At 37.8% G+C, this 22,016-nt stretch overlaps 3 protein-coding genes across 3 annotated transcripts; all 3 read right to left on the bottom strand.

Annotated features, from left to right (window-relative positions):
• Window positions 1-1,809: 1,809 nt before the first annotated feature.
• LOC110040408 (uncharacterized) lies at window positions 1,810-4,215 on the bottom strand. The gene is made up of 3 exons (XM_020745641.2): window positions 3,963-4,215; window positions 3,386-3,478; window positions 1,810-1,990 (listed from the first exon to the last, which is right to left on the bottom strand). Exons 1-3 carry the CDS (start codon window positions 4,143-4,145, stop codon window positions 1,883-1,885), a joined length of 384 nt encoding a protein of 127 aa, XP_020601300.1. The 5' UTR covers window positions 4,146-4,215; the 3' UTR covers window positions 1,810-1,882.
• Window positions 4,216-5,994: 1,779 nt separating this feature from the next.
• Window positions 5,995-19,207, bottom strand: LOC110040200 (collagen alpha-1(XII) chain-like). The gene is made up of 18 exons (XM_089277664.1): window positions 18,941-19,207; window positions 18,211-18,252; window positions 17,311-17,892; window positions 16,763-16,789; window positions 15,792-15,833; window positions 15,620-15,661; window positions 15,209-15,250; window positions 14,466-14,516; window positions 13,738-13,788; window positions 11,719-12,048; window positions 11,476-11,526; window positions 10,829-11,086; window positions 10,338-10,631; window positions 9,949-9,984; window positions 9,127-9,413; window positions 8,438-8,546; window positions 7,160-7,319; window positions 5,995-6,640 (listed from the first exon to the last, which is right to left on the bottom strand). Exons 1-17 carry the CDS (start codon window positions 19,023-19,025, stop codon window positions 7,186-7,188), a joined length of 2,463 nt encoding a protein of 820 aa, XP_089133790.1. The 5' UTR covers window positions 19,026-19,207; the 3' UTR covers window positions 5,995-6,640; window positions 7,160-7,185.
• On the bottom strand, window positions 12,925-13,602 carry LOC149117555 (vitrin-like). The gene has a single exon (XM_089283617.1). The coding sequence runs from the start codon at window positions 13,600-13,602 to the stop codon at window positions 12,925-12,927; it is 678 nt and encodes a 225-aa protein (XP_089139743.1).
• Window positions 19,208-22,016: the final 2,809 nt, after the last annotated feature.

Below are 22,016 nucleotides of genomic sequence, written 5' to 3'. Positions count from 1 at the left end.
TCTGTTTACACTCACTGTCACTAGCTTATATATATATATAAACAAACAAACAAACAAAACAGAAACATTTGTCTGTTTTCTTTCTTTCTCGACTTTGTTTCCAAAATAGATTAAGGTGTTGAGAAAAAGAATTGACAAAAGTGAATTAGCAAATAAATGAAAGAAGAACCAAAGTAAATATGAGAAATGAATCGAAGGAAAAGTAGAGACAATTCGCATGAAAAAGATGCCGTTTAACTTTTTCGAGGTGTTCTTCTAATTTTTTCCTTGTTTTAATTTTTTCTTATTAATAGTAAATATAACCTAGGAAAAGAAACGTTTTAACGGTTACACATAGAGGCATTCGTTATAATTCATTTATGCCGGCGGCAGATTTATATTTACATTACCGTCGTACAATAAGCTCTTGCAATAACAGTGGAAGGGTTTTTTTTTTTTCCTGAGCGATTTCGTGAAAACATGCCCGCTGGGTTTTCGCCTGGCTAAGCTAAGCGACCTTAAACCCACGGGGGGCTCCGTTAAGGCCAGGCCCAGGTACTGGCCTACCTGCTGGTGGTTTGCTGGGGGTCAGCTGTCAAAAGCAGGGGGGAGAGTCTCTTGTACTGACACTCTCAGCTAGCTAGACTTTGAGTTTTCAGTGTTAAATAACCTTGATATTGGCTGTGTTTCTGGGTATTTAACTCAGTTGTTTAACCTTGTTCGAGGCTTCTGTGTTGACATGGCACCCTGCTGGAGTGGTCCATGTTACGTGCATGCGTGAGGGCCCAATCTCCTAGTCAGGGGGGTGGTCAGAGGACCTCTGGCCGGTGGGACTGTCTTTGAGTCAATGCGGGCATATTTTTTTTATCTCGGTCAGATTTATTTTAAATGAAATTGTTCTGTTTATTGGAAAAAGAAAAATAAGAAAAAAGAACCTGACTCATGTTAAAAATGTGCATTTTGTCGTCAGTCCATCTTCTTACTTCGGATAAAATAATATTTGACTAAACTGGGAGGTTTCCAGCTGAAAATTGTATGGTCCCAGCAGTAATCATTGGCCTTACCTTACAATTTGGTTTTGAGTCCTTGTGAATACTAATTGCCGCATGTTAATATGTGGTGCCATCAACCAATGACTGAGTTGCCTTCTAGCGTCAAATTTAATAATGTCAACTCTAGGTAAAGCGTACAAAATTGGCCCACGTTGTTCTAGGGTTGCACTTACTGTATAACGCTCTACACAGGATAAATCAAAATCCATGTAACGATAGCTTGTCTTGTTTTTCAACACTCATCCACCCTTTGAAGAACTGGCTCTGGCCTTAATTAGCATACATTCTGCGATTAACACCGACCGATTTGAGACACTTTGCTCGAAAACTGACTCGAGGGGAGGGGGTGGGGGCAGCGAAGAGGTTGCTTATTTTGAAAGAGGCGGGGAAGACTGTTGGGCTCCCGGGTTCAATTCCTCCATCCTTAACCTGGATTCAGTGGTCCTGAAATCAACCCCGCCACTTTTTGTAAATAGCCAACTGGTCCGCCCGTAGCAATAATTGATTCTTTTTGTTGACCATGTGACTGCGGCTAAATTGCACAATATTCAACTGGAGCCTGTAACAATGTGACCCAGGTACCTGCTGCCTAACTCTCTCAAGTTCCGTTCTCTTACAAAGCTTCAATTACATGTGCTTATTGAACAATCTCGGCCTCTATTAATCCAATTTGGATCCTTCACTTCTGTTTTAATAAGTTAAACTTGTTCAAGTTGTTCTTCTTATTCTTTTCTTGTTGCGCCATTCATTCAAAACAAAATGACAGAACGAACACGACTTTTATTTCATTTTTATTTCATTTCATTTCATAACGTGTTACAATTGTTATGAGCGTGCACATCAGTTAACCATTACTTCTCAGGAGTTTTTCCATAACACACTTCCAATTTGTGCCAACAGGCATCTTTTCCAATTGCGTTGTAACACCCTTTGTTTTTGTACAGCTCCCTGCATTTCCTCTATAAAATAAAGGAATGCTGAGTTTAATAAGATGCTCTTTTCACTTGGAACAAAAAAAAAAAATAATAATAAATAAAAAGTGTAAATTTAATGCTGTCTCTACTGACAGTTGCTGTAAGAGGGTTGTTTTTGTCAAACCAACCCCCCAAAAAGGTAGTAAAGTACTTGAATCCCACAGCTTTTCTTGTGCTTCCTTCTTAGGAAAATTGATACTTAAGAGAAAATGAAGAGTCTATATAAACAGTCAACATAGTTTATGGAAATCTACAGCTTGATGAGCCTGTTTTCTTGAGCCCTCAATCAATCAATCAATCAATCGATCGATCGATCGATCGATCGATCAAGCAAGCAAGCAAGCAAGCAAGCAAGCAATCAATTAGTCAATCAATCAATCAATCAATCAATCAATCAATCAATCAATCAATCAATCAACACTTTATTTAGAGACGTTGCGTCCTAAGAGCTAAGTAAGCTCGATCAAAATACGAACGTGTATGCAAAAAAAAAAAAAAAAAAAAAAATTAAATAAATTGCATTATCACAAAGCAATACAACTAAACATCTCTAGAATAAAAAGTCTTAATCCTCCAATTTTGTATAAATCTACTAGCGTTCTATAATGAATGCCGTTTTCTGGTTGGCTACGCTCCTCACTACCTATTCTGTTGTAGATAGTGAGTTCATAATTATAATCTAATTGTTTAGTATACTATTGACACTAAAGTAGTATACACCTGAAGTTCGCCAAGCTATCGTATATATGTGTTGTCAAACAATTTGTTTCTAAGGGATATATTTTGGAAGCGGCAGGTCTTACACTCGTTCTTACACCCAGTTCTCTCAAACGTAACAAATGCAATGAGCAGTGATGAAATATTGTTTTACAAACATCACTTTTACTCTCGAAGGAAAAAAAAATGCCCCAAAAATGGGCTGTTTGCCCTTTTTTTTACCTTATTTGTGATTTGTTTTAAAATTTCTTTTGACGAAATCGTTCAAAATTTTACAGTACATCGAATCCTTTGGACAGGGAAAAGGTAGAGAAGTACTGGCCTCAGCCTGCGGATTCCTTAATTTCGTCACATGAGCCCTTCAGCCGTCTTAATCTGTGGCATGGGTGAACCGCAAAAATAGCAATAAAAACTTTTGGGGTGATGTGTAGATGTAGACAAGAATCTTAAATATGCGCGGGGGTTTTGGGCACTTCGATGTAGTTTTGGTTATCAGATGGTACGTGAACGACGTCCCTTAGTTTACGATTTTCTTCTTTCGTGTAGCTCACCTGATTTGTAACGTCGTAGTTTTTCATGGGGAGTGGATTTTATGTATGACAAGTGACCATCGGGGGCTGAGTTATATAACAGTCTTTATTACAATTTTTTTCTGCTGCTTACCGTGTACTCATTCAAGCATTCGTAGTATTTCGGCAGACATCCGAAACCGCCCTCTTCTTCACCGACGCATATATTCCATTTTTCCTGGCATTGCTGCAGAAAGATACAAAAGGTGTCATTCACTTATTTCTTGGCCTTAAATGAGTGATGTCACAATTTTACTGGGATAGAGTATGAAATAAAGCAGAAATTATGGAGTAGAAATGACTCAGTCAGTGGTCCACTGACTAACGATAATAAACAAATCAACTTAGATAAGACTCGATTATTACTCGGGTGTACGTATTTTTGTAATGCACAATGTAATGTTATTGCAAAACGTGAAAACGATAAATGAACTAACCCAAATTTAAAAGAATTGAAGTAAAGAGTAGCGCTTGAAATCTGTTTCTTGTTTGTGCCTTTGTTCACATTTATAGTTTACTACTAGAACGAAGGAAAAGCAAAGGAACTTATACTTTTGAAACAAACACCCGACCTTTCTTGGAAGCAAGAGGTCACTCAATGACCCTCTTTTATATTTGGCAAGTTCATTAGCTCGGTCTTTTTCAGTGTAAAGGACGTATGTTTAACTCACCTTCAAAGGATGTTTCTCCGGCGGTCCCGGTGGTTTCGACGGTCCCGGAGGTTCCGGTGGTCCCGGTGGCTCCGGTGGCCCCGGTGGTTCCGGCGGTCCTGGTGGTTCCGGTGGTCCCGGTGGCTCCTGGGCCAGCACAAGGCTGACAGTCAAGAGTGCACCATACAGAAGCAAAATCTTCATGTTATGAGTGTTATGAAACTGCTCTTCAGCTACCGATAGCCATAAAGAAAGTATGGAACGAGTGCTGTGTTTTAACCTAAATACCAGACTAGTTACCGAATTGACCAATCAGAAAATAGATTGCCCACTTGAGCTATATTTTGTTAGCATGTCACCGTCTGTCATAGACGTCACATTAAAGAAACGTGCGGAACGGAAAATCAATTTTGGTAGTAACCCGTAATCTAAGAACGGATAAACAGCTGTTGTAGTGCAAACAGTTGTTTCAGTAACATTTGACCAACCTTCCAAATGTGGGTCAGGCTGTGTTTATTTATAGTTATTTTGTTTTTGGTTATCATAATTATTTTCACTTTGAAATATTAGCAAAGGAGAAAAAAGGATTACATTTTAGGATCGATTGCCAAAAAAATGAAATAAAAAGAAATAATAATAAATTAAAATAGCTTTTATCATTTTTTGAAGATGTTTTTCGATTCCCACGTCAGTACCACATAGACAAAGTGTATTCTTGCGGGAGAGACTGGAGGCTGTGAAATAAGTTTAAATTACAAAAAAACGTGAACAACTTGAAGTTATTTTTTAATCCTAACGTTCTAAATTATATTTCAGAAGGTGGAAACTGGCCTACTTGTTAAATGCCACAATTTATTCTTTGAGCATTGACAGGAAAATGAATTAGTTACACGCACTGACTTTGAAGTTACAGCTGCACTGAGATGTCAGAAGGTGTTTACATACTCATAGCTTGATATGATTTTGTCTTTACTCAGTTGCAAGGATGAACTAACTCAGTATACAGGACTGGTTGGCTTTGTTTTACTGCGAGTAATGGTCCAGTTCTCTATCATATATAATGTATAAAAAAAGATCCGAATTTTGTTGGAGTTCTCTTGGTTTTCTATTGCGAAACGTATTTGAAATGATATTGGGTGAATATGACAAAAATCTTGGAGCCCGTTTCATGCAGCCAACCTCTCAGTATTGGCGGGGGAAATTTGCGCCTCTTTTGTTCTTAATCGTTAATTTTCGAAAGGTATTTATGACAAAAAAAAAAAAATCACTCACTCTCACTCATCCCCATAGCGCCGGCTGGCGCAAAGGGTGCAAAGGGCACTTGAACTTGTCGATAATCAATACATTTTCATCCAGTGTAGTCCAATTGCAAAATGTGTTCCGTGCATACCGAAAGCATTCTTAAAATAACTTTTTGTGAAAGAAACAGCGGGAAACAAGGCATGAATAAGTGCTCATCATTCTAGGATAATCAGGTGATGTTTCTGGTGGATCTTTTTAGCCGCCGTCTGGTTAGCTCAGTTGGTAGAGCGCCAGACTGCTCTGCGGATGGTCGAAGGTTTGAGTCCCAGGCCGGACCAACACTCAAGGTCTGAAGATAACTGAGGAGAATGTGCTTCCTTTGTAATTACATCTGCAAATGGTTAGACGTTCAAGTCTTCTCGGATAAGGACTATAAATCGTAGGCCCCGTCCCCTGCATCTTCAGTATTACATGGTTAGCGGGGACGTAAACGAATCCACACACTTATCGTAAAGAGTAGAGCACGTAGTTCCCGGTGTTGTTATTTGGCTTTGTCTCACGGGTTGGTGCTTCACATAAGGTTAAAGTCTTTGCACCTTACCCCCTTGGACATAATTTTCCAAGAAAAAATTGTTGTGTCTATGTCTATGTCTGGATAAAGAAAACTATGACCAGTCTTAACGTAAAACACCAGCCTGCCTTACACGATGCATGCCAACCGTTTTGCAGATCTAGGAATACGCCTTTATGAACAAATGTTAATCTTCATTGTTTAAGGCCAGGCCAAAAGGTAGTCCTCGTACAACGCATATTTTTCTTTCATTGTATCTTTATTGTTCCTTTTTGTAATACTAGCGGGGTACAGATATTGATGAATGGTTGCGCATTCCTCATTTGCGCATCAAGAGTACGATTTGCCTCAATTCCGTATTCATCTCCAGAATAGAAAATTCGAACATTCACCTGTTCTTCTTGGAGGAAGGGGAATCTTCCTTGCCAATGGTCAGACAATCGCTCCAAAGACATAAAAATCAAAGAGTCGAAAATATCGATCTTTGGAGGCCGCATTAGATCCAGTTTCAGCGTAAATTTATTCCTCTGACACGGAAGAACGTTTAGGAACACGCACGTTATATAGTTGTTATATACTGACACAGCCCGGCTCTCTCCAGCTGTAATAAACAGATAAAAGCTGCAGGAATTGATACTTAGCACCACCTTTGCATTGTAGACATTAAGTTACGCCTAATTGCTTCAAAGGTTAAATCCTCACACAATAGCACACGGATTTCAAGTCACTCTAGTTTGCAAGACAAGTTCATTATTTAGATATTACTGGCCAAGGTTTGAATTGTCCTATTTCAAAGCGTAAACTGATCTCTTCGGACGTCGGACTGCATTAAATCCTGATCTCCTATTTTTTATTTGGAACTAGGCTGTGTAAAGCAACATAAAACCTGAAAAATAAATAAATAAAAAAGTAAAAAAACAACAACAACGACAACAACAACAATATTAAAAAAAATAAATTAAATTGAAAAAGGTCAAATCATTTCGAAATGCACAATTCAGCTCTCACTGTATTTCATTCCACCTTATGACGGAATTCAAGTTAACTGTTATATTTCAGAATATAATTGCTCCTTGGTCCTCATAAATCGAAGGTTGACGCGAGTTAGTTTACAGTAATGTCGGAAAGGACAAACCGCTGATGTCAAGTTAGTTATTTCATTTCCATGTATCCAGACTGTCACAGTAAAAACGGGACTGAAATGATGTGTTTACCCATTACAATTAACGTTTTACAATTTCGCTCCCATGAAAACCCTTCAGGATCTCCTTTTGTCAAGTCAGATCACAGGTTTCGCGCCGTTAAATGTTATCTTGATAACTAACACGCTCAAAACATCTGTATGCAAACATGTACCTTGGACCTCTAACAGTAGTAACAAACAATTGTCACACAGCGATCTTACCTCAAACAAACCCGTTTCAGTGGTCATCAGAAGCAGACTTCACACGATTTGGGACAAACTCTTTGCACGGACTGAGAATCAATGGTATCATTTCCTTTGTCGCAAAGGTTGTCAGCAGCCCATTGATTACATAAGTTATGCTTGTCTTTGCAGTTTTCACCTATACGGAAGAAATGAAGTTCATCAGAGCAAACACACCATTACTATGGCAATAGCACATAATTATTACTCGTTCCGGATAATTTTAGCATTCTTTGTAATAAATTAGTATGGGTAATAAAATGGTGACTAGTGAAATTAGGAAATTATTTTTATTATTTTCTTAATTTTGACAAAACGTAAGTGAAATTATTTCTTAGTTTATCAAGTATACTATTTGATTACATTTTAATATAATGGGTGGCAAATTACGCTTACAATCCTGGACTCTTGACTTGGTTATTTTATCGAGACATTTTGCGCCAAAAGTTGTCATGGCAATTTTGTACTTTTACATGTTAAAGTATAAATCAACGCTGACATTGCGCTCCAAAGTTAAGGAGTAATTTGTCGACCATTATATTAATAAAGGCTAGTTGACGTTTTGGCGTCTTACTACGATTTCGTGACATGGTTTATTTCCTACTCTCGAAGACATTTCATGTTCATTCTTAATTTAAAGCAAATGCAAAAGGTAATAAGAGAGGCATCATATCAACCTATATAACATAATGCTTTGGATTCGTGCACCCTGGCTGTTGAATGAATAAATGAAAGACTTTTAATTATTTAAGTGTCATTAGTATTTAGCTTTAAAAAAAACTAATTGGGGACACTAAGATGGCAGCCTGTACAACACTTTTAATTTCCTCAGAGTTCTTGCTATAACTTTCAAAAGTTAGACTGAAGTATTCTGTTTGCAATTGATAATGATATTCAGAAAATTGGAAGATGATGCCCTAATTCTGGGCAGGAAAAATAGTCGCGACTGTTACATTTACCCATAGTTCGAGACGCACGTAAAACCATAGCAACGTATTGTCGCAGTTGCTTACGCCGGAGTCACGTGACTCCGGCACGAGCGACTCAGAAGAAGAGTTTGGATCACCTTTTTATTAAAGTTAAATCATTCCAGAAAATAATACTTTGATTATTCGAGTGTCGCTTCAGCCTGTCGACTAAAAAACATTCCTGTCATCATCAATATAAAATGATATTGGCAAGACTACAGTTTGACAACACTGTGGCATCCAAAATTGCATGAAAATAATAATGATATATCTTTACGGTAAGCCTTACTATCGTGATGTCCATTTATGTTATAGATAATGGATCTGTAAGCAGCCCTTATGTCTTTCTTGGTTCCTCCTAGTCGACGCAGCAAAGAGTAGAGTTTGATCCTTATATCCTGACAAGAACGTGATAAAAAGTTTACTAGATGTACTTTTCCCACTTTTTTGTTGTCATTTGGCATTGCCATAGCAACCCCATTTTTACATACAGTTTCGCCAGGTCTTTCGACCAGCATTGCGAATTTAAAATTTACTCACCTCCATCAACATTGATTTTGTATTTTTCATCAAATTCCGAAGACGATGGGGATCGAAGATTGCGAATTAAGTGACGTCATGTGATTTTAAGTGACGTCTTGTTTTCATCTAAATGTACAATTTACATTAGAATCAAAATCCAAGGGGTACTTCGAATCACCCACTCCTTTACCCTCTGGTGCGTTCCTTTGGGTTCTGGTTTGTTTGTACGTCCGAGGGTTAATATATTCTTTTCCGGCAGTTATTTATTTTATATATTTATTTGTATTTTTTTATTTATTTAATTATTTTTTCACTCAGGAAGTCGCAGTTGTTTACGTAAGAGAATTGAGGGCTAAGCTATTAGACGACTTGGAAACTGGAAAGTATCAATCAATCGCTTTCTCAAGACAACATAGCTTCTCATCATTACCGTTATTAGACATAAAGAACAGTTACCTTCCGGATCTTTTCTTTTTCACTCTCATCCTCATGTTGTTGACTTCTCCCTTCTGAAGTGCCTTGTTTTCGTATGTGTTCGTATTGATCGAGTTGTTTAAGAGTGGCCGCTAATTTATTCTTCTGTTCTTGCTTGTCTGGATTTAACTGCTTTTCATGAATAACCTGTTTATTCTGTTTTGTTTGTTTAATTCTTGGTAACTGTTGATCTTTGTTCGTGCTGATAATGGGTTCTTTGTTGTCCGCGGCGGCGGGATTTTGTGTTGGATGTTTTTCGTAAACTGTGTCTGAAAAAAATGTAAATACTCAATTGTCAAAGGCTTTCATAGCAAACTTACTCCACTCAAACTGAGAAATGAAAGTTTTAAGAAAAAGATGTCAGTAACTGTCAAATAATGTTCACAAAGGTGTTAGATTCAGAGGAAATTTCAGCGGCAAGGGGAACACTTAGCCATGTACAAATCTGAAGTTGGTAGAGATGAATTAACCACCGTAGGGTGATTGTGATGGGTAGGTCTCGCGGGCGTTCACCCTTCATCAGAGCAAAGTGACGAAAGGCTAACACTCGAATCGCCAGCTTCACGAACTCGCTACTAGTCGCTCGCTTTGTCAACTTGAAGCTGGTAAATCTCTAAATAACATTCACAACTATCATAAATAACCAAAAGACTGATTCGTTGTTTAATTAATTGCGATCTGTCAAGATCGGACCTTTCGTACGTAGTTGCCAGAAAAAGAGAGCATAACCGACATAAATTGGAAACTTTAAATGAAAAAAAGATCATTAAACAAGGAGAAGTAAAAAAAAAAAGAAAAACATACCAGAAACTGGTCGCGAAACAAGTTTTCCTCCAACAGCTGTGAATAAATTGTAGCGGATTAGCTAAAAAATGAACCCATACAATACCAAGTAGCAAGTAGCTGTATGATTATAACGCGAGAGGTTGCTTTCAGTAAGCCGGATATTTTCAAAACCCAGATTCTGAAAACGGTACCGGGCTCCTTTGAAGGAGACCTCGTCGTAGAATTCATTATAGGTACTATTCATTATACGGGAACAACGCACACGTTTTCTAAGAAATACAAGATGTTCTCGCAATGTAGTGTGTACCTAATTTATACATGTACATATTTTTATATCTGGAAGTCAAAATTATTAACCTAAGGACAAAATTATGGAAACAATGTAAGAAGCTATCATTTTAAACTACCTCTACACATCCTAAAAGTCAGCAGCGGTCTGATCATAGGCAGTAGGTCAAATTTAGACACAGCCATTACGTGGTCTCTTGCAGGATGTGTTGCCATTTCTTTCAACTGCGTACCATCAAAACCTGGCCCAATCCCCACACTTTCAATGCGGACACCGCGGTCTCGCATAACGCGCGACGGATCTACAATGTCGTCAATAGATGAAGTGGTAGCAAGGACAAGGAGTAGCTGAGGGATACTTTTGCGACCACTGTTCTTGAACCAGCTTGTTTTCACTCCGGTTAAACTTGATCCTGCATAAGCAATAGGTATACAGAGATGTAATTTGGAAAGGAAATGCACAGATCGAAAACACTAATGTTTGATATGTTCTGGATTCCTGGTATATGGATTCCCTGAATTGTCTCTATGGGTCATTTGAATGTTCAAATTTAGTACATTTTAAGACATTTTTAGGTGTTTGATGTACTAGTTAACAAAGTTTCTTTACCCAATAAGAATGGTCCACCAAGGTATGATATACGTGATATGGCCGTGTTTATGCTTGGCACGTCGTTAAAGCCCCTGAAATCAAAGCTCATTTGCGGCCCTCTGGACGCCGTTGCCACAGCTATGTGAGTACGATCCTGAGAGACGGAGAACGATTTTACCAAACTCTTTGTGAAGTCCAACAACTTAGCAAACTTATTCTGTGTCACTGAAGATGATCCGTCAATTAGGATTCCAATATCAGCTTTAGCGGAGCATACTGTAACACGAGAATGCAGTATAATATTATATCACAAAAATGTTTTGAATAACTTGAAATCGCGCCATTAAGCCCATGACAATAAATTTCATTCAGGATTTTAATATGTCACTATAAATGCCTATCTAGCATTTTCTGCATCTAAGGATTTAACGAGCAAGAAGAACAGATCAATATAAATTACAAAAACCATCAAGGAAATAAAGGCAGATCTCACAAACAGAAAGAACTAGCACAGAGAGTAGTTACACGAGTCCCAAAACAGTCGCTCGACAGTATAAATGCAGGTAATAATATGCATAATCATGTTAATATGTGTAAGAGGGTCAAAAAATGGCGCAAAAATGATCAATCAGCAATTTCAATTCCACGCAGACAGTAAGGCTTACTTTTGTTTGCAAGGTCCTTTAACCGCATATGCTTATTAGATGAGTTGTTCTCTGAAAAAGGCAACACAGAATGCACGAGGACATAAATAATAGTTATATTGCCGTGAATCGGCGGCGCTTTGTGACCTAAATCAAAATTCTAAAAAAAGGAACCAATAGGTTTATAAAATGATTTTTAACTTAAGATAATACATGTCTGCAATATATATCCCGTAAAGCCCTCAAGGATGAAAAATTATTTACTTTTGGCTGTCTTTGTACTGCTGTTGGCACTCTGGTCTTGATGTGGAGACAAGTTCTCAGCTTCAACAGTTTCCTCGTCTGGGGTTGCTTCTTCGTCAGGGTTTGTCTCCGTCTCTTCATTGTACATTGCAGTTGTTTGGTTAGATGCGTCGACTGTATCATTAGACTGGCTACTCGCTTCGGAGAGTACACCAAAGATGTCAAAGTGAGTTGAAGGCGTGTCGTCCGTCGCGTCTTCAAAGGAGTCAGTATCGGAAGAATTGTGTCCCACTTTCTTTCCTTTATCATCTTGATTATCATTGCTGATGGAAGGCTTGCGAAGCTTATGGTCTACAACGAAAGATATGAGGCATATGTTTTCTATTTTTAAATTAATTGAGAAACATGTTTCAACAGTCCCTTGTATACCAAGTTGTGAAGCTTTATAAAGTTCACGTTTTAGGGAACAGTAATGTGTCACGAGTAAAGTTTCGAACACACCTGTGAAATACAACTACAAGAAAATCGTCGGTGTTTATATTCACACGATCAAAGCATTTTGTTTTTCAGCCGGTTACAGAATTTGAAGCCTACAATAAATTCTTTCTGCTAAATAGTCCTTAAAGGAGTATATGCATTGCTCTAAATACGAGATAAGATGTAAGGATTCCCACCACGCTCATTTGTATTAGTCTTTCTATAGGAAATGTTTCGGGCGGGGAAGTGGATAGGAGATAGGAAAGTTTGAAGGGGAAGGGGCAAGTGTGCGTGAATTTTGTTAATGTATTTGATGACCTTAGCATTAAGTAGTAAAAAATCTCGCCCTTGAAAAGGCTCAATCGTGTTCTAAATGAAAACCTGCTGGAAGGTTAAGAGCGGACGATTCTCAAATTGGATGTTTGTTTTAGCCCTTTTTATGGGGGAGTGGGGGGGGGGGGGGGTCATATTCGTAGAAATGTAAAAGTATATCGGCATATTACTTGTAACGTATCACCTTTCGCGGGATAACATTGCAAAACCAATGAAACACATCATTGGTTTTGGTTCACTAATAGGCCCCCGAGCTATCACAGGATGGTCACAAATTAAAGAAGAAAATAAAATAAATTGAAAAAAAAAACAAAAAAAAAACAAAACAAAACAAAACAAAAACAAAAAAACAAAAAACAAAAAATAAACAGAAGAAAACGAAATAAACAAGGTTGACACTTCAAGATCGTTAACTACTTAACCATTACTTTTCTTCTTTCTTGTTGTTTTCCTTAATAAGAGATTACTTAATAGGGTGTTCAAGCCTCCGCAAAAATGTTTCTTGTAAATTTCCGCAACAATTTTGCTGGCAATTTTGATGACCTCTTCATAGTTGCCATGGTATACATGTCTTGTCGTCGGAAAACTTGCAATTTTTTCTAATTGACCAATTGAAATCCTTTCTCCTAGGCCAACAGCGAATGTTTCGACTGCACTATCCATGAGTGACTGGGTCGGTCGTGTTACATCGTCGAGAGACTTCCCATCAGTCAATACGATCAGCACATGCGGAACATTAGCTCGAGCACTCGGATTTAACACAAGATCTTTGACATCGCTTAGTCCTTTGCCAAATTTCTGATCGCCAAAAGGTAGCGGTATTAACCCCATAGCAGCCAATAGCAGTGGCTTTTTGACCATTCTATTGAAGTCTACAACAACGTGAAACGTTCGCCCCTCCACGACCATTCCAACTCTCGTTCCAGTCTTTGAGACGTCAAATGCATCAGCCACGTATTTCATGAATAAAACAGTTCGTTTCCAGTTATCAATACCCATCTTTCCACTGCTTTCAACGAGAAACACAAGATCCACCTTGTTAGCCCGCGGACCTGCGAGGTAATAGATTTCGTTGGATTCCTTACAGTGAGCCATTTGGTCTCTAAACTCTATACTGTAGGGAAATAACGTTAGGTTTCGCATCTCTTGTTCCAATATGAAAATTTGTGACATTTACGTACCAAGTTACTAAAGTTTGAATATAAAACGTGAGCTACGTACATGGCTTACCTTCTGTTATCATCGTCGACGGTTTCTTTGCCGCTGAAGACAGCTGAGCCGCTATAGAGGCGAAGAACGTTTTCAGTAAATTTAGAATTTACTACTGTATCAACTATGATCAAGGCTGTGTTATAAGTACACCAGAGAGCTTTTTCGTGCAACGTGTTTGACATTTTTGTTGCTACGCACGTTACTAGCGAAAAATGCTTGTGTAACATTGAAAGAGATTAAGGATCAAGTCCTACTCTTCGCAACGATCGCTTCAACAGAAACGTCGCGAGGCATCGTCATATATATATTTCTGGGGGTTTTACACAAAGCATGCGCAACGTCTTATGCAACTTGTCCCTCAATTTGCTGCTAACCTACGACGCAGTCGAGCTGCACGAAGCAATTTCTAGTGTAACAGCATCGGTATTCTCAGTATCGCTGTTCAGATAAGAAAAGTATTTATCGGCAATGAAAGCCTTTCCTTGAAATAAATCAACTAGACATCAGGAGAAGATCAATTGTCCAGGCTACTTAGCCTCCCACAAACGTTTCTAGTATTTTTCCAGCAATTCTACTGTGATAGATGTCCGGGATTAGCATTTTTTACCAGTTAGTCCTACAAGGACAGCATCGAAACAATGCCTTAGCAAAGATTTCAAGACTAAAGTGGTTCAATTTAAACTTGGCAAAAACTTGTATTTTAACATGTTAATTTTTTAAAATCATATTATTTACAAATTTTTTACCGTTTGATGAAACAGAGATGGGTCTTGGACCTGGCTCTTCGTGTGGATTCACTAAAATCATTTGAAAAAGCAATCTTTAGCTAAATCATTAATTGCGATCATGGCAGTCACATATAGTGGTATACGATTATTCAACGAATGGTCAACGAAGCAACTGGGTTAACTGCTACATATACCTGTATCAAAATATGTGTGTGTTTTTTAAAGCAAAAATTGATTATAAGCGCCCCAAAACCACTAAGAAATGCTGAGGAAGTTTCATTAGATCTCGCTCACGTTAATAATTGTAAGGTAAAATGCGTACCCGTATATAAGATACAAAAGTCATGGACTGTGTTGCATATTACGCCAATATTCTAAGTATCATTGAATGGGTAAGGGAGCAGAAAGAGTCACACTAGGTTCTGCCTTGTATTAAGTTACACAGTATCCCCTTTCCGGGTACCCAGATGGGGTATAAATGTCCGAATGGTGGTCGGCGAAAATCTGATCCGTTTTGCACTCGCTTTTGCTTCTGTTTCATACCCAGTCGTTTCTTGAACAAAATATTGGTATCATTCCCCGCGCCCCTACCCATCACATGGCTTTTCACGGCTTAGTGAAAAGACCAGGGGTAGGTCGGTGCCTATCGCGGCTGTCTCTACCTCGTGGGTATTGTAATGGAGGCATAGAAGTGTCAATTTGAAGCCCTGACCAAATGGACTTGTTTACAGGGTTTTTAGAAAGAAATGAACAATTCTTACTTGTAGCGTCAGGATTGTCGGCTGCCTTAACCTCACCAGTTGCTATGTAGAAGAGAGTACATAAAGTAAAATACGGTTAGTCTTGTTCGAGGCGAAAACATATGTTACACTATGACATTGTATACACGCGAAGCCGCATTCCCTCTAGCCTCTTGGTGGCAAGAATTACATGGATCATATATTAAGCTCCTTGCATTTTTTACAGTTATTTAACTTCCAGTTCCACAATTGAGCTGTAGAAAGCAACATAAAAGATATTTATAAATACCATTAGTAATTCGCCATAAAAAAAATACGAAGTAAAGTTGATTAGTAGTCTGGATGATTTTTATGCTTTTTGACTGATGATTTACTTAATTTTTTCTTTCTGAAATATTTAATTCCGCGAGTAGTTCCAGGAATTCGTCTTACCCATCAAACTGGTCATCTCTTGAGTTTCATTGATTTCTGATCCTAAGTCGGTAAATATCATGCAGCATTTTGTTAGTAAATTTTTCAAACTTTACATGTATGTATATTGCTAGGTTACCAAAGATATGAAGAAGGAAGACATAAAGAAACAGACAAAGAAAAAAGTTCTTACTTGGAACGTCTGGATTGTCTGCTGCCTTAATCTCATCAGGAGCTATGAAGGAGAGAGCACATAAAAGTAAATACATATTGTCCGAAGCAAAACAAAAACAAATATAATACACGATTACATTGTGTGCGGAGCCGCTTTCCCTCTAGCCTCCTGGTGGAACGAATTATATGGACTATATATTTTAAAAACCTCTTGCCGCCTCTCTTACAGTTACTTAATTTCGAGGTCCAGTATTCCGGTGTACAAAGCAGCATGTATGACGGTGCAAAAGCGGTATGAATATATGTTTATTTTGTGAAGTTTATATGAAATAATTCATATATGAACTGCGGTCGTCGATGAAAGTGAAGAATGATCATCGCAGTTAATTTTCCAATTTAAGCAATTGGAAAGAAGAAGCCTGAAAAAGTCAGAGCTTCAACGGGATTCGAACCCGTGACCTCCGCGATACCGGTGCGATGCTCTACCAACTGAGCTATGAAGCCACACATTGGGAGCGAGGTCAATTAGTTGAGTTCATATCTTCCCGTGAGGAGTGAAATATTGTGAAGTTTATATGAAATAATTCATATATGAACTGCGGTCGTCGATGAAAGTGAAGAATGATCATCGCAGTTAATTTTCCAATTTAAGCAATTGGAAAGAAGAAGCCTGAAAAAGTCAAAAATTAACTGCGATGATCATTCTTCACTTTCATCGACGACCGCAGTTCATATATGAATTATTTCATATAAACTTCACAATATTTCACTCCTCACGGGAAGATATGAACTCAACTAATTGACCTCGCTCCCAATGTGTGGCTTCATAGCTCAGTTGGTAGAGCATCGCACCGGTATCGCGGAGGTCACGGGTTCGAATCCCGTTGAAGCCCTGACTTTTTCAGGCTTCTTCTTTCCATTTGCTTAAATTGGAAAATTAACTGCGATGATCATTCTTCACTTTCATATGTTTATTTTGTTAAGGCCTACCTTCAGCACTACTTGTATCCTTAAGATCTGGCGAAGAAGGAAGCAGAAAGAGCAGATAGTAAGTCGCGTTTGACTAATCATTTCATTACAGTTTGGCTAAGTGAATAGCTGCCTTATGTAGATCTATTTGCACGTGCTGCAACGAGGGTTACATAGACAAGTAAGACCATTCACGTTACAAAAGAATGGAAGTAACTTGCCACGAGCAGTTCCAAGGAATACACATCCGTGGGTTAAGCAAGAAGACTGCAGCATCGAAATCAGCCCAACGAGGTATATCTTATGTACAGAGCGATGACTTAGAAACGACGAAAAGTCCATTGACATTTCTCAGTGTTATTTCATGAATGGCTCAAATACGTGAAGCTGGACGGCTGCTTCGTTCGGTTTGTTCACATACACTATCAGCTACTATCAAATCAAAACTTTTTTTGTGGAAAAAACTCGACGTAGACAAGAAGTAGAGTGCAGTACCCTGGGTATGTATTTTAGTAACAACTGCCGAAAATCATTTCTTAGTTAGTCTGTTAGTTTAAAACAGCACTTACCTTCGCATAGTTTTGGTATCAGTTTTTTCACTAAAGAATCCAAATGACTATCATCAGATGCAAAAGTGTTTTGAACGTTGGAAGTCATGTCGCTCATTTCCAACGGATCACCGTCACCTCCAATGCCCACAGTGTAAATGTTAACTCCAGCATTTTTCAGGGCTTTCACTGCATGATCCACGGTGTCTTCAGATTTCTTGGACAGTAGTACAATTAGTGCCTTGGGGATATCTGGACGGGCGCTCTTGTCGTACAGTTGGTCCTTGGCAAACGATAGCGCCTCTCCAATTCTGCTTCCAACAACTGGTGTTTTCACTTCTTCGATGGCCGCTGATAAACTTTGTAAATCGAAATATTCGTTGAAGTCGAATGCCATATAAGGCTTCTTGCCATATACAACTAGTCCTACGTGCGTCCCAGAATCGGATAGCTTTATCTGCTGAGCCATGTTATTAACAAATTTCAAAGCTTTTCTAAACGTTTTTTCGTTTTTCTCTGCAAGCTCGTTGTAACTTCCTGAAACAAGGAAACCAAGTTCCATGGCTGGAGTACCGCATGCGTTGTTATCGTCAAATAGTTGATCTGAATAGCACAAAGACGAAGGTTAGTTCACAGCTGTGTAGCGTACACGATTGTCATACCGATATGATTTTCTAGCACTGTGTAAAACTATGTATCAATTAGGCAAAACTGAATTTAATCATTGTGAGAAATACCTCGATTTCTGTGCAACAGATAGTTATATATACCGAAATTATAATAGATCTATTCGCCATAAAAAAGGCAAAGTCAAGTTGGTACTCTGGATAATTTTCATACTTTCTAACTGAAGATTTTATTTTTTCTTTCTTTCTGAAATATTTACTTCTGCGAGTACGTAGTTCGAGGAATTCGTCTTACCCATCAAACTCGTCACCTCTTGAGTTTCATTGATATCCAACCCTACGTCGGCAAATATCATGCAGCATTTGTTAGTAAATTTTTAGACTTTGCATCTATATATATTGCTAATTTACCAAATATATCAAGAACGAAGAAAACAAGCAAGTTACAACTTGAGGAAAATCAAGGTGTAAGACAGGTATTGGAAATGCTAAAATGCAGTATACGCGTTTTAAAAGTTTAAGCCGAATGGCAATGCATTAGCATCAAACAGAGATATTTAATTTCTGCAGTTTTTGAGCATGCATATGTAAGGCTTACAGTTTGCTCATTTTTTTTTAAGAGCCTTTACTATTAAGGACGTTATTTTTTGGATTCATCCACTTATCCCAAAACAGTTCATCCATAGTTCTCAAAATTAATTGCTTGCATAATCCCGATGGAACCATTAATCTTAAAGTTGTTCCGTACTGATATGAATACGATGATGCTAAAAGTGAATGTAACAACCATAGAATTAGTGTATCGTGAAAAATGATCACCCTTGGAGAAATAAGTGCTAAAGCTGTACGGATAAATACACGTAAGTCATACCTTATAATTATATTTATCGAGTCCAAGTCAGTTTTCTGTAAATGTCTCTTAAAAACCAATTATCCCTTGTCACATATTATTTTATTAAGTAATTTTTTCCCTGAACACTAATTTTGATAACTATCTAGTCAACGTAAGAGAATAAAGATCAAACCTGATGTCGAAATGGCGATCCAGGTTGTGACAAGCAATAGACAGCACACCGAGCGACAAAATGAACCTTCTTCGTGGAAAAACATGACAGATGGACTTAAATAGATCTTATAAAGTACAAATATCGCTACCGTAGACAAACTCTAGATGGCAACATTTCTGTTTTTTAGGCTGTCTTCAATCCAAATCTCTACAATAGTTTTTATAAGCTTGGAACAAAGGCTCAAGAAGGCCTGAACAGCCAGCTTTGTTGAAATATTTCAAGGTTCGCGCAACTTGATGTTTTGACTTTTCGATACAACCCGTGATTTATGATCAATCCAATTGGTAGCCTGTGGAGGACACCTAACTGATATCTGTTAATAACCTGTTGCAGTTATCAAAATAACTTATTTTTATAATACAAGTTATCGATGCTGTTTATGAGAAGAAAAGTGTTTGCGAAATGGTGCTTTAATACAGTTGGAGTTCAGTTTAATAGAAGTATCATGGACCATCATGTATCTGTTAACTAAATAAAACTTAGCGTCGAAATAATACCCCGTTTCCATAAAGTTAAGTGAAATGTTTTAAGCTAACCCCTGTGCAGTAGTGGTCGCCTTACTTTAAAACATAAACTAAATACTGTTACATGGACATGCCAGCTTACGAGGTAAAACCGAAATATTTTCTTAAATAAAATTATTGGCATATCATTCGTCTATCTTGAAAAGCTATTTCCTCAAAATGTCCCGTACGACTTCTGAATGAGACAGCGCACTTTGAGGGAAAGTTAAAGTCCCGCCAGAAAGGTAGGAAAAGAACAAATCATGATTTACAGCCCTTTCTTTTTCTCAAGAATTGTCCTTTTTTGAACACGAGGCCATAATAACAGCATGCATGGTTCAACTAAGGTAAAACAAAAACAAAGTAAAGCAAATAAGGTCAAATTAAACAGCAACCACTTCTTCGGAACTTGCAACAAACTATTATATGCTCTTCAATGGAAAAAAAAAAAAAAAATCCAAATTGTTTTCGTTCAAAAACGATTTTTTTTATCTCGGTTGTGGTTTAAGTCTTAACAATGTTTACTCAACAATACTCAGTGTGATTTATGCTACTTGCATGAAGCCGCTATCTTGTAACTTAATTCGGTCGCTTTTATGTTTTCGATTGCTACAAAAAAGTCAACTTTCGACTCAATGTAACAGAGTTATTCGATGGGTAAAAACTAATATAAATGTAATATTTCAATCCTCAATGGAGCAGTTTCTTTTGAAATTGTAGTGAAATGCAATATGGATGCTCACGCCTGAATGATTACGTAAAGAAAATTACCTTTATTAAGATTTCCTTATTGGTCCAACTTAAGGTGATCTTTAGTATTGCATTGCGCATCCCTACTGCGCACAAGTTTCGCGTCATTAGCGCGTGCGCGTACAATACACAAGAGATTTCCCTCAAAATAAGCTCGATAGCGGGATAAATGCTCCTTTTCTCTTAAACGAGATCTGTGACCCCCACTTTTTATTTCATAATTTCAATGAGAATAATATCCTAAATAACTGAGAAAAAAATAGCAGAAATCTATGGCCACTTTTGTGGTAAATGAAATAAATACTACAGAGGGAGACATAACGGGCCCAACAGCGCATGTCCAAATTATCTTTCCTTTAAAGGGTAAAAATATGCAGGGTATTTGAAGACATTTTTTCTGGGACGTAGATGAATAAACGATCAAAGAAAGTCAAACTCTGTGTGATATAGCACGCTTCACTGAAAAATAATCGAGCTTAATAAGCTCGATTATTTTTCAATGAAGCCTTATTTGTTGCGCACGGAGATTACCAAAATTCACCTAAATTTTCGTATTTGTCAGCATTGTGGCGTGAAAACGAACAACGTGACACCCTCTTTTTACTACGTTTTTATTATCTCCTTGTTCTGTAACAACAGCATACCAAATTTCATCGGAAATCTATGGCGGGTTCTGTTACTAGGGAATCACCTTAATGCTCTCGTCTGGTTCTCTATTATGTACGTTGAAATCCAAGCCTGGTAATCTATTGTTCCTTGTCGTGGTCGGGTAAACAAAAGTACCGGTACCAGAAAAATAGCCTGTGATAATGATTTAAGACAAATGGACAATCTTTAACCACATCACAAGATGACTTCCAAAACTTGGCGAATAGGAAATAATGTATACAGGTATAATCTAGTAAATTACTGTGGCATGAATTTCTTGTCAGGGACAAAGAAAAAGTAATAGAATTAACCTGCTCTTTTCCACACAAATAGGATACTGCTCGATAGACCTGCTGAAGATCATCTTGACCTTCATTGTACTTTGTTTTCATGGAGCCAGTGGTCAAGTGGAAAACATTTTCAAAGGTCAGGTACAATTACGCTAGAAAAGGTTTAACAGCATGTATATTGCTTGTTTACAAGGTATGGCTGAAATATTCACCTGCCGTTTGACGTTTTTATAAACAAATCATCTTTGTTAATTGCTTGATAACAGAACCGTATATTTGTATATATATCATCACCCGGCGAATAGGGCCACTTGCACTTATAAGCACGTTATTTTACAGATTGTTTGGTTGATCACCCTGGCAATTTTTGTTTTACCTCCGACAACTCAGCAGCTTATATCAACATATAGTATTCAAAGTCAATTACTTATGAAACGGGGCCAACACCGAGCAGAAATAGGACACTGGCCACCTCTGGCCTCTATATTTGACCACCATTTATTTACACTAGTTGCCATTGATATACCTTAAAAGAAGAAAGAACTTATAAAATTAAGGCTTATCGAATTATATGGTTTTTCTTTAAAACAAGTCAGCTCCATGAGACCAAACCTAATTCAATAACAAGATAATATTATATTTACTTATTACAGTTGCACACCCGTTTGGGTTTTTGTCAGTTTTGCACACTGCACTTAATGGATCCGCCTATTATTTAAACCAGTTGCAAGTGATATTATTAATCTGTTTTTAATCAATCTAGTCCGTGAGAGCAAATCTAATATCAAGATAATTATTGCATATTTATATAGTAGCGCACTTGTTAGGGTTTTCGTTTTGCAC

Source organism: Orbicella faveolata, unplaced genomic scaffold, assembly GCF_042242905.1.
Source record: "Orbicella faveolata isolate gen_17 unplaced genomic scaffold, um_ofav_v1 contig_12, whole genome shotgun sequence".
Classification (NCBI taxonomy): Eukaryota; Metazoa; Cnidaria; class Anthozoa; order Scleractinia; family Merulinidae; genus Orbicella; species Orbicella faveolata.
Note: the sequence above shows the minus strand (reverse complement) of the source record. Positions and strands in the feature narration are given on the sequence as shown.